The sequence below is a fragment of the Columba livia genome, chromosome Z, assembly GCF_036013475.1.
Source record: "Columba livia isolate bColLiv1 breed racing homer chromosome Z, bColLiv1.pat.W.v2, whole genome shotgun sequence".
NCBI lineage: Eukaryota > Metazoa > Chordata > Aves > Columbiformes > Columbidae > Columba > Columba livia.
In genome coordinates, this window is record NC_088642.1 from 72,801,663 (window position 1) to 72,817,624 (window position 15,962).

Below are 15,962 nucleotides of genomic sequence, written 5' to 3' on the forward strand. Positions count from 1 at the left end.
TCTAAAGATATAAAGAGCATTGAAATAGAAATACACACTGCAGTATAAAGACTAATACATGGATAGTGCCTCACCTCCACAGAATCCATTAAACCCTGCAACAGCAGCTTCTGGTGGGGAAAATCTTCATCTCCAACTGGGAAGTAACCCAATGTTTGTATTGCTCGTTCCTTCATCTTAAATAGAAACAAAAAACGTGTATCATCACATAACCTTCCTGTAAATCCAGAAGATACACTTCAAACCCACTCTTTCACTTAAGGTACCAGAAATTAGACATGCAAGTGACTTATCAGTTCAATCAGTGCAACTCTCTTCCAAAATACAGATCAAAACAAATGTCATGCTACCTTTGAGGTTTATTTCCAGGTAAGCAAAGATACTCTCATTTTTCTTGAATTAAAATTAGGACCCTTCATAGTTCTCATCCCTTAAGCTCTTACATAGAAGTACAGAACGCAGAAGCGATCAACTGCTCGACGCCACTTGAAAAACCCTTAGCCTAATCCTGAAAACCCCTAGCCTAATTCTGACTCACTAAAGCAAACAATAAGCATAATTCCTTTAAAAACCAAGGCTGAGCTGGGCAGGTAAGACATAAACCCAGGGACAGTGCATTCCAGAAATGAACAAGAATCATAACAATACTACAAAATCTTGCCTTGTTTGTTTCCTTGCTGGAAGGGATTCGGGCCAATAAGTTTTCAACAAGTTGCATTTTTGTAAATCCTGGTCCTTCACTGGGGATCGGCAAGGGGCCGTTCCTGCCAATCTCCCCAAGAGCTGTACAAGCAGCAACCACAAGGAAGGAAGAGCTGCTATCCAGAAAAGAACCTACAGAAAAAGTAAAACAGGATCACTTGGATTTTGTATCATTATTTAGCAACGTGCAGGCAGGCACTTGTATATTACCCATGCAAGAAGCAAAGTGTTTATCTTGTCTACAGCATCATGTTAGAACAAAATCAAAGTGAAAGGAGACACTGAGAGGATTCCAGGCAGTGGCACCGCTCCTAATTTTGCTAGGTTGGTCTATGAGCTAAAAGCCCACCTAATTCTTATTGAAGAGAGTTATGTCCATGGATCTAATCACATGACATTTTTACGGGCTGTAAATTCTATCACAGAAAGTGAACTCAAGATTGCAGTATCTATGGGGTGAATATCTTAGAAAAGTCCTCAGCCAGGGATGGCTGAAAAAACAACTGTTACATGCAGCAAAGTCTTAGGCAGGAAGTTACCTATTGTCTCTGTCGTTAACTTTATGAGCTGTTCTTGTTCCGGCATGACCGCAGTGTTTGGCTGTTTTATGTCTTGCAGCTCCATTGTTCTCATTTTCCCTTTGGCCAAGTACCTTCCTATGGTAAATCCCAAAGCCAACAAGGATCCATGTTGGACCTCCGGGCTCTACAGACAATACCAACAGTGCAGAAAATCTTATTTTCAAAGCAAGTAACACTTTGCACAAAGCACTTATTTTAAAACACATACGGACAAGCCAGATGAGAAGACGCCATGAAAAACGAAGAGTTGTAACACATAATGGAAGAACAGAGAATTTGATATTTTTAGTGTTCTCTGACGGATGGAGCTCTTTAAGATAAAAGTAACAAAACTCAGAAGAGATTTAAGAGGACAAATTAAGAACTTATCACCAGCACTCACATTCCTAAAGTCCACCCCTTGGTAGCTAGGTTAAAAAAAAAAAAAGTCCAACTCATCTGATTTGTTGAGCATACTCAGATTTAGGGGACAAAATATACTCTTTGGTACAAAGCAGTACAGGGGAATTAGTCTAGATTTGCCTTGCTAAGAATAAGAACACACTTGGCCTACAAACACCGAAGTCAATGCCTCTAAACAGTTCAGTAGGCCATCCTACACTGCAGAAAGTTGCATCAGTATGACTGTGCTGCCAGGACGGGATCCTCAGCCTAGCCTGGTCACCAGGGACTGCTCTGTGTTGTGGTCTCACAGCAGCAAACCAGCTGAAGACGGTCCTTCACCCTCTCCACTTCAGCTATCCATCTGCACCGCAGTCCTGGCCAGGCCACTAGAGATCACCACCACCCCACTGGTTCTGTATATCCACAGCACACTGGAGCTCTACCTGACTCAAACTCAAAAATGCATGGGAACACTCTGCCTTTTTTTGTTGTCGTTTCATGGTTCACAACCCTCTTTATTCCCAGCCAGGTTCTGTGACAGGTCAACCATGGCTTCACGGGTGACAGGGGCAGAAAGCAGCCGTGGGGGCTGGGACCCGTCTGGGCCAGCTTTGTGACTGCAGAAGCTGCGCCCTATGCTAAACCAAGCAATGACATCGCTTTGGCTCACAGACACAGCTTTCACAGATCCAAATTAAATCGTGTTTGCTACCTACAGCATAAAGCAATCAGCACATCTTGTCCATATTTGAGCCTGTTACCTCCAATGTAAAATAGCAGCCCATAAAGTCCTTCAGAGAGACTGATATAAAATTTTCTTGGGGAAACAGAACCTAAAAACGGTACTACTGTCCTTCCCTTTCAGGATTCAAGACACACCAGCAAAGAAACCTGCCCAATTTGTTTTCAGGAGTCCTTCTCAATGCTTATTGTGGCAAAATGCAGAGGTAAGGACAATGGGAGGGGGAAGGAGCTGCAGGAGGAGGGCAGGCAGGCAAACCCACCGTGTAACAGCTGAGCAGTCCATGTGGGGTGGGAGGGAAGAAACCAGCCCTCACCCAGCAAAGGCTGCTGTCGGAACAAGACCTGGGGTGATGCGGAGCCAGGAGGCGGCTGTGGCTCAGGAGGGGAGGGGGAGTTGAACATTTAATGAGTTAAACATTTCCTTAGTTCTGTAGAATGTGACCTGTAGTCACAAATAGGGAATCAGCAAATGATTTGAGGTAGGCAGTGTGATCCATTAACACTCAGTGGGATAAGCTAGCTAAAACTGGTTAAACACATGACAGTGCTGGCTTTGCCTGGGGAGTACCTCCAGGAAACCCCTCTTCTGACCTTAACAACAACTTCAGGGATTAATTTATTTTAAGATCTGTTGCACTCACCTACAAGAAAAATCCCTTCTCACCGTCCAACTGGACGTCATCTAGTTAATTTTACACTCAGATTAAGGCTAATACATCCTGGACACACTGTGAGATTCAGATTTCCTATCAGTTACATGTCAAGAGAAAAAACAAGAAGAAGCAGACAAAGGAAGGTAGTTACACGGTTGTCTTTCGTCATCTTGATCAACTGCTCCAGGGAGGCCCTGAGCTCATTTCCAGACATGGTAGACAGCACTACGGAATAAAACAGGGCTGCAAGCTCACGCATTTCTTCTTTATTCGTGTTCATCAGGCTCTGCGGGAGATTTTAAGAAGAAAAATACAGAAGCAGTTTCTTATACAGTCTGTTCATACAGAGCTTCAATATACAAGCACAACTGTCGAGCAGCTGCATAAATAGTACTTAACTTGTAAACCACTCTTCCAACTGACAGCGTTATCATTTAGTCAGAAACAAAGCACTCAGTTCAGCAGAGCATTTATTACACGCGCAGTGTTTAGGAAGACGATTACCACTAGCCACACGAGGGCTACCCGCTCATTCTGGCTTCAATACACAGACTGAACGCTTGGCTGAATTTTTTCTTCAGAGAAGAGCTTCCAGATTTTGCATCCACACTAAGCTAAAAAAAAACCCTAAAGATACCGTTTTTCCTGAGATACTGGAGGCATTAATTTCTTTTTTATTAATAAAAAAAAATGAAGAGGTTAAACCAGTTAAATCCAATGGTGACCAAAAAAAAAAACAACAATAAAGCGTTCGGGAAATCACAGCTCTCAATGCAAATTAATCCACCGTGTCTTGGAGATCTCATATTACCTAAATTATTAAAAAGTTGAATTTGGGAAGCCTCAGGTAATTTGTTAGGATATAATCTTACCTCTGACATTAATGTGGTGTATAATGCAAGACACTAATGTAAAAAATTCATACCAAAAGCTTTGGATGTCTTGGGCCACTGCAGACGCAGCAAAAATGAGCCAAGCAAACAAACAAGAAATTAGATCTGTGAGGCTCATGAAACATAACTCTACCTTCAACTCAAAACTTGCATCAGATCACATAGCTGACTTCCAACAAACCCCTGGACCTGTGCCTTCCACTTGGCAAACAGAAATCACACAAAGGATGATTTACATGTCTGTAACTAGGTAGTATCAGTATCAGCTTAATTTTGCAATTGGACACCAGGAAAAAAAAAAGGTTTTTCTGCATATGATGAGCAATACTGAAAAGAAGTGTGTTTCCAAGTCCTCTCCTTTGAGATTCATACGTGCTCTTAAATGGCTTAAACTGTATATAGCGCAATGCAGTACAGATATCAGCAGAAGAAATTTATCAAACACATTCTTATTTTTAACTAGACCAATTGTTTTTTTCTGCCAGATTCCCCCAATGAAAGTGAAAGCAACCTGTAAGACCTTAGCAAATCCTGGATGCTTGAAGCAAATAATGAAAAGCAGGAAGTTCCCTGAGAAAATAATCTAGTGAAAGCAGAATTCTCTTTGGCTTATGCCCAAGTAGGCTCCACTTTATCTGTTTTTTCCCTTGAGGCTAATTAAAAAAAAAAAGTTAAAAAAACCTCCACATAAAGGGTTCTAATACAATTAAGGACCTAATTAATCTCATTTTTCTGAGAAGCCACTTTCATCTTCCAACTGGACCATTCCCACTGTTAAACAATTCTTAAAAAAATTTGCAGAATTTTGTTTTCAGTTTTCTTTTGCTGTTCAATGGATCTTCTGATCGACAGGAAAAACTCACTATGCTAACAGGAATGATGACACAGATTATCCAGAAAACATCAGTCAACGAACAAAATCATAACACCAAAGAACAAAAACATAGTTTTCCCCATCCTGCTACACGGAATAGCTCAGGAGGTGTTGACTGTAGGAAGAAATACAAGATTTCAAATTAAGTGCATACTTGGAAATAATACTCCATTCCACCATAGGAAAATGACAGATCTTGCTAATGCCAAAGCCCCTTTACAAAAAAAAAAACCAACCCAACCAAACCAAACCAAAACCAAACAAATAAACCAAACCACAACAATAAAGGGTTTTCAACATACCTTTATCCAATCCATTTTGTCTACAAATCTAGTGGCTAGTTTTTCTGGATACACTGAAACAACTTCTAGAAGACAATACATGACTGGCAAACCTAAACAGTAATTAAAAAAACAGGTTATTAAACAACTGCAATATTTAAAACCAACTAACAATGAGCGATAAAAGCATGTTAAGAAGTATCAGGCATTTCAAAGCATTCACTTGCATTTCACTAGGGATAACAAATAATGCAGAATAACAGATCATAAAATTTCTCAGAAATACTAGGGAAACTAACAGAAGCAAACATTCTGGTAGCAATTTGTTTTAGAGGCATCCAAGTGCTTTAAGACTACACTTGTCACAGATATGCTATTATCAGAGTGCAGAAGACATAGCATTCACTGCTGAGGAAGCTGTTACAGACAATGGCTTCACAATTTTAAAGCATTACGTAAAGCAATGCTAAAATTTGACTGTCCTGCTTCTCCCACCTACACAGCAGCACAAAAGAGAACAAGTTTAAACTGAAGAGTATTATATATAGTCCATGCTGCAAGTCTGTGATTGCTGCAGACAAGTTCAAAGCACTGGGCGCGGCAATAAATTTCAAATAAGACTTTATTTTCTTCAAGATGAAGCTGCACACAGCATCTCACCTCCAACACCAGCTAGCAGCTGCTGAAGAAGGCTAATATATATATGTACAGGGTTTGTTTCTCCACTTTTTGAAGAAGAGGAGGAAGAAAAAGATATGTGGTTGCCAGACATGAGGTTTCTTATGTAACGTCCAATGGCTGGAGCATGATCTTGCATATCTGCTAGGCTCTGTGAGGTTGGCATCACACCTGCACTGTGAGCAAGACACATCCGCAGATACAGAACTATCTAAGTACAGAAGAGAAAAACACGCGACAGTAAGTGCATGAGGACTTGGAAAACCACGGAGGAGACAAAATAAAAGGGCAGCAAATATGCTGCATTTAGTGTAATCAAAACAATACAGTTCTTTCTCTAACCAAATCTGGACAGAAGAGTCAGCATGGACATAGGCACAAAGTGTAACAAATCTTAGGACCAGCATAACAGGACTTTTGCACAGGATTGCCAGTTTCTCCCTTTGTGGAGCAGCCCTCTTGGGAACATTCCTCCCACCCCCCTATGAAAATCCTGTTTAAACTGCCATTTTAGGGACAGACAGATAAAAGATGGAGAGTCAACCCCAACATCTGCTTAAAAAAAGAACTTTAGAGTGTAGGGTGACTTATGGCATCTGTTAGCTTTTTACACTGTCCTCTAAATAATGGTACAGCTATCCAAGAAGTAAATCCAGACAATTACCTCTCCAAATGTGGCAGGATTGAAAGGCAACACTGCAGTTCCAGTCATGTATTTAGCTGGAGTTTTCATTCGGTGAGAGGCCTAAACAACAGAGTGCATTAAGACTGAACAGTCAGACCCACGAGCAGCAGAGATGTTGGAAAGGTCAACGAAATTTTGCTGATGCAACTATGATTATCCTCCACTTAGCAACTGAAAATGTACAACAGTTCTATAACAAGAAGCACACAGTGCACTTGGTAATAGTACAGTTTAGGTCCATCAGCTTTACATCCCTATCAACTCAGAAAGTGGAAACTCTGAACTCGTGGAGGGAAAGGCAAGGAAGGCTGGAGGAGGACAATGTGCTGTCTTCCCCTCAGGAAAAAAACAACTGCTTTAGAATTTAGAAATGAAATAACTGACAAACTTCCAGACTCTGAAGCACCCCAGCCGACAGGCAGCCATGAACCCTGGGGGGCAGCTCTGCCTGGAGAGGCTCCCCGGTACCGGAGGTGGGTGCCTGGGCCCCACCAGTCAAGCCCAGGGACTCTCTCAGGCCCTGCTGCCTACTAGGTAGAGGTGAGCAACTCCTCCAGTGGACATGTTAGCTTTGACAGCAGGAATATTCCGGGGCAAAAACATCTGAACAGAAGTTTTCCAGTGACACCCACTGCAAACGCTGCAGGAAAGCATGACAGGATCCTCTGTGCAATATGCACATTGGCGCCAGGGCTGGGCTCAGCACGGCAGCCTTGCATCCGAATAAACACAAGGCAGTGGCACAGACGTCAATATGTTCTTGGGTCTCATAACATGCTCAGATCTTTGGCAGCACTGGAACTTCAATGACATCCAAAACCACTAGTGAAAACCTGAATTAACGAACCAGATTACTCCTTTGAAGAATGGGTTCCCATCCATATCCAGCAGATCAGGTCCTACTCTTTAACGTATTTTTTTGCAGAAGGAAAGAAGGATCACATCAACTCATGCATCTTGGGCTGCTCTGCCAAGCAATGCATACAAACTACTCAAACATCTCCAGCACTCGCAGATTATTCATCATAGGTGAAAATTCACACTTTGAGACAACTAACCAAAGAAAGGATTTTTTAATATGCCTTCAGGACATGTAAGGAAGATCTGAAAAGTGCTCATTTTATTTTTCTTTTATTTCACCCAGAAGTGAGGGAATCTTGATTTTCTCAGGAGTGCTTAAACTAGTTATACTATAGTTATTTAATGACATTACAGAAGTGAAAAAAAAAATAAAATTAACCACAAGGGGACTGGCATTTAAGTGTTATCTAAAACTATATCTTGGTTTCTTATTTTTTTTATATCTAGTTGAATAACCAGTATTTTGGACAAAAGCAAGGTTTTCCATAAAGCTTCGAATATTTCCTACAGTAGCAGAGTACACCATCAGCAGAGCATACAAGTTTTCACAAGAAATCTCTCACGTGTGAGAGTTCTGCAATCACAGAGCTCTTCCGAAGCCAGATGTGCTCCAATATGATATATTTCTGACATTTTTTTTTAAAAAATAGACCATCAGAGGAAAAAAAAAGTATTGTCAGTCATCTTTCACATCAGATTCATAGCTTAAAAGCCTAGTTTAGCTACTATACACAGAGGTGTGTAACACAAACTAGATGTTAACACCTCTCCAGATGGTGTCTCTGCACAAAATCTGAGGTTAAACTCAGTGGTACAGTTTTTAGCATATACACTAGACTTGTGTACATGGCCATTATTTTCACAGATTGCAATGAAGATGAATAATTAAGACTTTAACAAACCAGACTTCTTCACTTGTTCCAGCATCTCCTTTCCTAGCCTGCAATCTTTTTTCTGGTTTATGCACAATATTATTTTTCACCAGCCCAACCAAAGAATGATTTTCCTATCCCTTCACAAATACATTTGTCAGCAAACTGTTTGTAAAACCTACTGGGTTATCACTCTTGAACACTGGACTCCTTACTTCACACATCATCTGCACAAAAAGCATCAATGCAAAATAATCCCTTTGTTAAAGGACACGCTTCCTTGTTACTTAACATTCAGATCTCTTGTAATTAATGCCAGCAGAAGGTAATGATGAGTGCTAATCTTGGCAATGCAATACTACGCTTGGTCTTCACTGTCATTTTAGCTAACTTTATTCATCAGGGGAGGTGTGGGAGATGGAAACAGACAAGGGAAGACCACACTTATTACATGCCTTATGTCACCTACTGAGACAAAAAGCACTGTACCTTGTCTTGAATGTAAAGGACCATTTCAGGGAAGGGAGGAGTCTGCTTCCCAGAACTCTCCTTTTCATTTTTACCAGGAAATGTTCTCAGCACTCGCTGGGCTTCTCCATGTACCTCCTCCCGCCTTTCATAAGAAAATATGAGAAACAGACGTTACTTGCACAGAACAAGTGGCCTTTAATGAGCAATGAGATATCTTGGGAAGCTGAGGCAGTTTTTAAATGATAAGTGGGGTTTTTTTGAAAGGAAGGGGAAAAAAGCTTGCATTGGAACTGTTAATGATTTGTTTATTTTAGAGATGGGGAAGAAAAAGGATAGTGATAGGTGGCCTCTGCAAAACAGCCGGGATCAGCCCACTTCTGCTCCTTTTACATCCTGCTGGTGTTCACCACCAGGTCCTGGTTCCCACATTCTTCTTCTCCTGTCTGCTCCTCCTCCCTGTCACTTCCTATATTCAAGCTTCAGCTGACACCTACCAGGTTTATCACTATCTACGAAGCAGAAGACCAACTCCTGAAATAGGGCTGAAGCTGCAACAACAGCCGTTTGTTGCAATGATCGTTTTAGCTTTCCTTAGTTACACAATAGCTACTCACGTCAAAAATCAAGCAATTAAAGTAAGCTGGAAAAAACCCACCACTTAAATTGCAATAACAGAAAACTGCAAATGAAATTATTACTGTAATTTAATGAATTAACTACCCCTCAGCAGAGAGTGGCAACTCTCACAAGCGCATGCTCCTGTCTCTTTGCAAACACAAGTTAAAAATAGACTGCTAGAATTTGCTAGGCAAAATAATTTCTAGCCACTGAAAGGCAATTTCAGTTAATGCATGTTTACTTTGCAGTTGCCACTGATCATTAGCATGAAGTGCTTTAGTGACAGCAGTTCACCTGGAAAAAGAATCCAAGCCAAAGAATACCATAAGGCACAGTAACACTCTCCACATTACTGTCAAGAATGCCCCTATATAAAGGTTAATTCCCAGATTATTGTACTTATTTTCAGCTAGTGAGTTTTTATTTACTTACATACACACACATATACATATGCATTCGTATTTCACACAAATACACATCGGATGCAAATATATATATATATCTATATATATCTATATCTACCTATATGTATCTGTCTGTCTGTCTATCTATCTATATCTCTGTGTGTGTGTGTGTGTGTATGAAATAACTTAAAAAGGAAAACAACTTACGGGTCTCCTGCAGCTAACAAGAGTAAGTATTTGGAAGCGATATGATCTGGAGGGAATACCGTGCTAGCAAATTTCACAGCCACTTGACGTACTTGAACTTCAGGCTTAAAGAGAACAGACACAAACATATGGTTTAATTTTAAATGAACACACTCATGACCTGCATTCATCACTTGTAATCATCAGTCATCTGTTTTGTTCTCTGGTACCAACATGACCCAAAGAGTTTAGACATTTTAAGACAGCATTCTTGCTAACTCTTCATATGGCAGGAGACAGGAAAAAGAAAAGTTAGTGTCTCATATACACGCAAGTGGAAAACAAAACATTTAATTAAATACATGCACATTTTTGAGAATCATAAATCAGGATTATCGCTAATTCTTAGATATCTTAACTGCCCCACCCAGGCAGTTTTGAAATTAAGAAGGACATACATCATCTATCCACATAAAACAGAGCTGTTCTTAGGAGTTGCACAGCCAGAGGTGGAAAAGAAACATTAGCTTTGGGTGGTCATTCTCCCTGCTGGGTTCAGTCTCAAAATGGTATTGCCTGGAGATCTGGATTGCTCAAGCACCTAGGTAAGAGTCATCAGCATGAAAATAGTCTATCACACAGTTAGTAGTGCAACCACTAGAAACACGTCTACCTCCACAGTCACTCTGAGTACACGTGCAAACACAAAACCCACTCTTTCTGAACACCCAAACCTCTGGGGAATTCTGAACACAGACGAGATACTCAGTAAAGTAAGAGAGTCAGTGAAGTGTGTTTTCCTCTGAATTAGTGTTTCAAGGCTGAGCTCCTAGGGGGCTTCCCAGGCGACTTATAATGTTAGAAATCACCCAGTGTGCTGAAATCCCCACTTAGCAGTGAATGATCCTTTCTACCGAAGTCTTGCTTTCACAAAGCATTTCACAAGATAGTGTCCCCAAAGCATCTACTTCTCAAAAGTTTTATTAGGAGGAGACTATGAGAAACATATAGTGTAATCCCAATAGCTTTTCTTTCCAAAACAGAACACGAATAGAAAGTTGCATTTTTACCCTTCTTGCAGCCACTGTACCATATTAAAAATACTTTATCTGAGCATACAAAACCCTATTCTCTCAGATAGGCCAGTAAGAAAAGGGGAACCCGTTCCAAAAGTATACAACAGGAAGTGTCAAAAAACAGGAAAACAATTAACAGCTCTTTTCTTAAGGTATTTAATTAATTAATTAGTTAAGGTAATTAGTTAATTCTAACTCCACTGAAAATACCTTTATTAAACAAGAAGCTACAAGAGCTTCCATCAGGGTACGCTGGGCTCCTTCCAAGCTACTGTATGCTCCAACCATCAAAGATAAGGCCTCCTGAACGGCAAGTCTAGTATCAGGATCCTCCTGCAGCACAAAACCAAGAGTTGTCACTCTACAGCACGCAGGGACAAGAATAAGCAGAACCAGCACAAAACAGTAATGATTTCCCAAAGACCCGTTAGCACCCACCTTACATAAAGCTTCAAAAAACTGCTGTAGCAGTGCTATATCCTTGGTAAAGAGCTGAGGCATCCGGCTGAAACAACATATTTCGATTAACAAAGTAAGTTTGTTTTAGTTTTGGTGTGGTTTATAAATTGTAATGCTTTACATTACATTTTATTGGTCTTCCCCTCATCCCACATTTTAACTGTCAAACAAAACAGAGCCAGCACATGAAGTCTGCTCTATCTTATCCATTTTGACCACAGAGCAGCATCCCACACCTTAAGTTTGGAAAGCAAGATATTCTGTGAACAACTGCTTAGACCATCTGCACACCACTGAACATGCTATTTGTCCAGCTTTATGCCCTCTGGTCTTTGTCGTACATTCACTAAATTTTTGTTTCTGGAAATCCAGAAAGTGGAACCATTTCTTAAATTATGTGCATAATTCATGAGCTGTCATTAATCACTGCCAGAAAAGCTATCAGCTAAAAACATATTTCTTTTTACACCTCTGGGGATGTCATGAGAAGAATGCTTTTCTCTGCACTGTATACTCAATTGCAAAATTGGCAGGTGGCATAAACCTTGCTGCTTAGACTACTCTGGAAAAATTATTTAATGTCCCATTGCTTAAATGATGCTTCAGTTACCTGGAGAGCTTTCCAACCGCTGAATATGCCATTGACAGCAGTTTTGAATCCTTGAATGATAAAACAATAAATATAATTCAGCAAAACTAGAAATATATAAAGGCATATCTTTTATAACTAAACATTTACTTTAAATCCTATCTTCAAAGTGCTCATTTGGGCTTTAAAGGACAGAGAATCTTGGAACATAAAATAATTGTTATCTGAGAACAAAAGCATTACATAGGAACTGAGGGAATATGTTTTTCCAAAAGAAACAGGAAATCACAGTTGTTGACAAAACATTAATGTCCCTTCTGTTCTCAGCTAATCACATTTTATTCCAAGAGAGACAGCCAAGAAGAACCAGCAAATCTATGAAACAGTAGCAAAGGGACAGAAACCTTCCCCATCAGGCCTGAACAGCAGCTTTACACAAAGGAAGCTGTTTGCACAACAGATCCTGCAGATGACCAACACAGCACGTTCATATATGGGCTTCCTTCCTCCTGAACACTCCTTTTTTCATGTCCTTCCCAATGGCAGAGGAGGCCCACGTGCTCAACACCAACTCAGGCCAGAAGGTCACATCCAACAGTTCAAATGAACCAGCAAAAGGATCAAAGCTGCAGAAGAGGAGGTCTGCAACATCAGCCCTTCATAAGATACATGCAGGAGTATCGTGGGGAACTTGCCTTCTGAAGTGGCACTGGAAAGACCTCTTCAGGCCTTGCTGGTGTTTGCAGCTTGGTTTGTAACACCCTTCTCAGAGCAATGTCAGCCCTGGACAGACAGGGTGGAAGGTTTTACAAGCAGGTGTACACAGCTGCTAATCACAACAGGCTGTACACCCGGAGGTGCAACCCCTGTGTGCTCCAGCGCAATGAGTAACAGCAGTGAGATGCTACTGTGGCTTCACTCTTTAGATTAACAACACTCTTATTGCCTGAGACTTTGCAAACAGTGTCCAAGCACCTCTCCATAGCTGTTGAACAAATGAAACAGATTTCCTACACAGCTTTTTACAGTATTTGCTCTTCTTCTAACAAAATAGCTTAAAAAGTGTCCTTTGATATCCCCCTCAGCCATCTCCAAAAAAGAGATTTATCAGTTTCCAACATATAGGTATTGTCTTTTACTTGAATTTGTATGAACAATTATAGCTCTAAAGCAAAGAACTTTCCAGCTTACCTCTTTGTATTCATTGATCATCTTTGTAAGTCCATTTAAAAGCATTGGGCCTAATGGTTTTATTTTACTTTCTGGACAACTGCAATTAAAGACACCAACAAACAAAATATTATTATCTTTTGCATCGCTTAGAAGTATTTTGTCTCAGTATCATTTTTTCTCAGTTTTATTAAGCTAAAAAATTACAGCTTAATGTGTTTAAGCATGCAAGTACATACACAGACTTCAGGATTAAGGAAAAAACCCTACTTTCTGAGTTTTAGTACTCTTTCTTTGCTGTTAGTTTAGTTACACATTTAGAACAGAATGCATTCTAGGCAAATAGCTGACAAACATTGTGCTTACTCTAAATTACTTACATGATACAAATATGATGCACAAACTGCAAGGACAGGCTTCTCAGTTTTGCGTTTGTGTTTGCACCAAAGAGTCCATCATAAACCACCTGGCCAAAATAAATACAGAGCAGGTCAGAAAGTGTCTGGCCTTACTTTCAAAGGTTTTCTAATTTCCTTTCTTCTTTCAACACTGTCACCAGTAACAGCCCTTCCCTGCACTTAGGACTGGAGGAACTGTATTACCAAGCTCATTAGGGGGAGCAACTTAGGAACATAAGCACTACCTGAATGTTAGCTGGGAACATTTCTGCAGCTTGCCTGGATCGCAGAAGATGAGGAACAATCTTTAATTTAACACGGGTGCTGACTGACTCGCGTTTCATTTCTGGTTTCAGAACAGATCCCTGTCAGAAAGAAAGTTGAAATAACACAGTGCATCTTCAGACAGCATACTTTTAAGTTAGCTAAATTGCCTTCTACTGCAAACCAGAACACTCTGGGACAAAGAAAAAAAATACTAAATAGCAAAACTGTTCAGTGAAATCAAAGGAAGTAACAGATTTAAGAAATACATATGTGCCTTCTCCAAATACAGTAACGCAATCAAAACTACAGCAACTAAAATTAAGCAGGTATGCAACTCGGAAGGCAAACCTTACCTCCTTGGTTTTCAGTGGTATATCCCCAAGATAAACTTTATACATTTTGTTGATGATAGTAGGATTGTTCCAGTCAATTAAACTAAAGAAAAAAACACATTCAACACCAACATATTATGATTCTGATCCTTGATTACTTTTTAAAATATGTGTTTTACAGCATTTTGCATTATATTCATATTCTTAACAGAGTTTTAATAGATCTTATTTGACTTCTAATCACGCCCCCCACATCCATGCAATATAAGCATTAAGAATGTAAAGTGATTACAAATTTCACCAACAAATTCTGACAATATAATTTCAAATAATTTGTAAGAAACCTACATGCTCCCTTCTCTCCCACAGAAACAAGACATATAAACCATGGTAGTCTACCACCTGAATACAGAATGGTCACCTCTTAACAAATTTCTCTATGTTCTTCAATATGCTTTGACATTTCAACAGAAAAGAGGGTATTTTTAATCCTAGGACTACTTCATCTTGGTCTCTCAGACAAACCTGTGTGCCCACAATAAGCATCTAACACTAGCTAATTTAAAGACTGTTTGGAACACACACACACACATTCAAAAAACACCCCACAGAAAAAAAGTTAAGCATGAATGCTTCAAAAAGTAGATGAAGCAGAACCGTCTCTTTCAGTAAAGCAACTGATTTCCAGACCAAGTGAGCTGTGAAGTAGCATCTATTTATCATAAAATACATTTAACATTGCATAGTAACATGCATTTTGTCCGCATGTGTTTCGCTCTCCAGGCACAGAATACCAACACAAAGGGAAAGATGAGACAAACAGCAAAGGACAGACTGTCTTCCTTAACCAGGCTGTCGTCACTTAGTAGAATCACCTCCCCTGCCACCACTGAGGCACATGAACAGACCAGGGAGGAGGTTTCACATTACACATCAGACTCCAAGTTAAACAGCCCTATACTTCTAGCAATACAGGAGCCACCTACACATTTCAAAGGCAGGCCTCTCTTGCTCCAAAACTACATAAGCCAGCACACCTCGAAAGATCAATAACTCAGCAAGTGGTATGAACAATAATTACTCTGGCCTCTTGATAACCTAAAGACAGAAGCATTGTCTTCAGATGATGAAAGGTGGACTGCAGATGTGCAAAACATTTAATAGTGCAGACAACAGTGACTGCCAAACTTCCTAGACTATAGGCCACTTTGCAATTACAGCCTCTTTACACCCTTCGCAAATTAAACGAAAGTATACTTTTCTGGGAAAGACAATATAGTTAACTTGACCGGCCATGACTCACTTACTAAGGGTTTACTGACCATCAATAATCCACAGATGGGAATTTGGAAACCAAGGAGTAAGAAAATGGATTAAAAGCAACACCAAAGGTGACCGAAAACAAGCAGCTAAAGCTGTCAGCTCTGGAGTCAAGCAATGCTGGCTACAAGACTGTGAGCCGCGCCATTCCCAGCCCTGTGTGAATATATGTCAGCTTCGCAGGTACGTGGGGGACTGCACCCTTCCTCCTTTCAGAGCTCGCTTTCTCTGGAGCACTACAAGAGCGAGCTTTGTACAAACACTACCACCATCTTTTCCAAACACTCAAACTTGTACCTTTGTTTGCTCTTCAGTTCAAGGTCTGCAGCGGTGGCCACACTGTGTCTTGTATCACTGGAGGCTACAATCAGGTGTATAACAGCTTCAAGTTCTGGCACTTGTTCAGCTTCAATGAACTTCACTATCCCCAGCTTACACTATTCAAGAGTGGGGAACATAAACAC

General features: G+C 40.3%; 1 protein-coding gene across 5 annotated transcripts in view; it reads right to left on the reverse strand.

The window, feature by feature from the left end:
• ECPAS (Ecm29 proteasome adaptor and scaffold) overlaps positions 1-15,962 on the reverse strand; it is an 84,056-nt gene that overhangs the window by 31,346 nt on the left and 36,748 nt on the right. For all 5 annotated transcript variants that reach the window (XM_065046353.1, XM_065046356.1, XM_065046357.1 and 2 more), the window contains 17 exons: positions 15,796-15,935; positions 14,200-14,281; positions 13,825-13,944; positions 13,562-13,647; positions 13,203-13,281; positions 12,033-12,082; positions 11,402-11,468; positions 11,174-11,296; positions 9,909-10,012; positions 8,698-8,821; positions 6,455-6,535; positions 5,773-6,001; positions 5,134-5,225; positions 3,216-3,350; positions 1,242-1,407; positions 662-834; positions 75-176 (listed from right to left, as the gene is read on the reverse strand). In XM_065046353.1, coding sequence (XP_064902425.1) covers positions 75-176; positions 662-834; positions 1,242-1,407; positions 3,216-3,350; positions 5,134-5,225; positions 5,773-6,001; positions 6,455-6,535; positions 8,698-8,821; positions 9,909-10,012; positions 11,174-11,296; positions 11,402-11,468; positions 12,033-12,082; positions 13,203-13,281; positions 13,562-13,647; positions 13,825-13,944; positions 14,200-14,281; positions 15,796-15,935 — 1,953 coding nt within the window. The remainder of the gene's footprint in view (positions 1-74; positions 177-661; positions 835-1,241; positions 1,408-3,215; positions 3,351-5,133; positions 5,226-5,772; positions 6,002-6,454; positions 6,536-8,697; positions 8,822-9,908; positions 10,013-11,173; positions 11,297-11,401; positions 11,469-12,032; positions 12,083-13,202; positions 13,282-13,561; positions 13,648-13,824; positions 13,945-14,199; positions 14,282-15,795; positions 15,936-15,962) is intronic.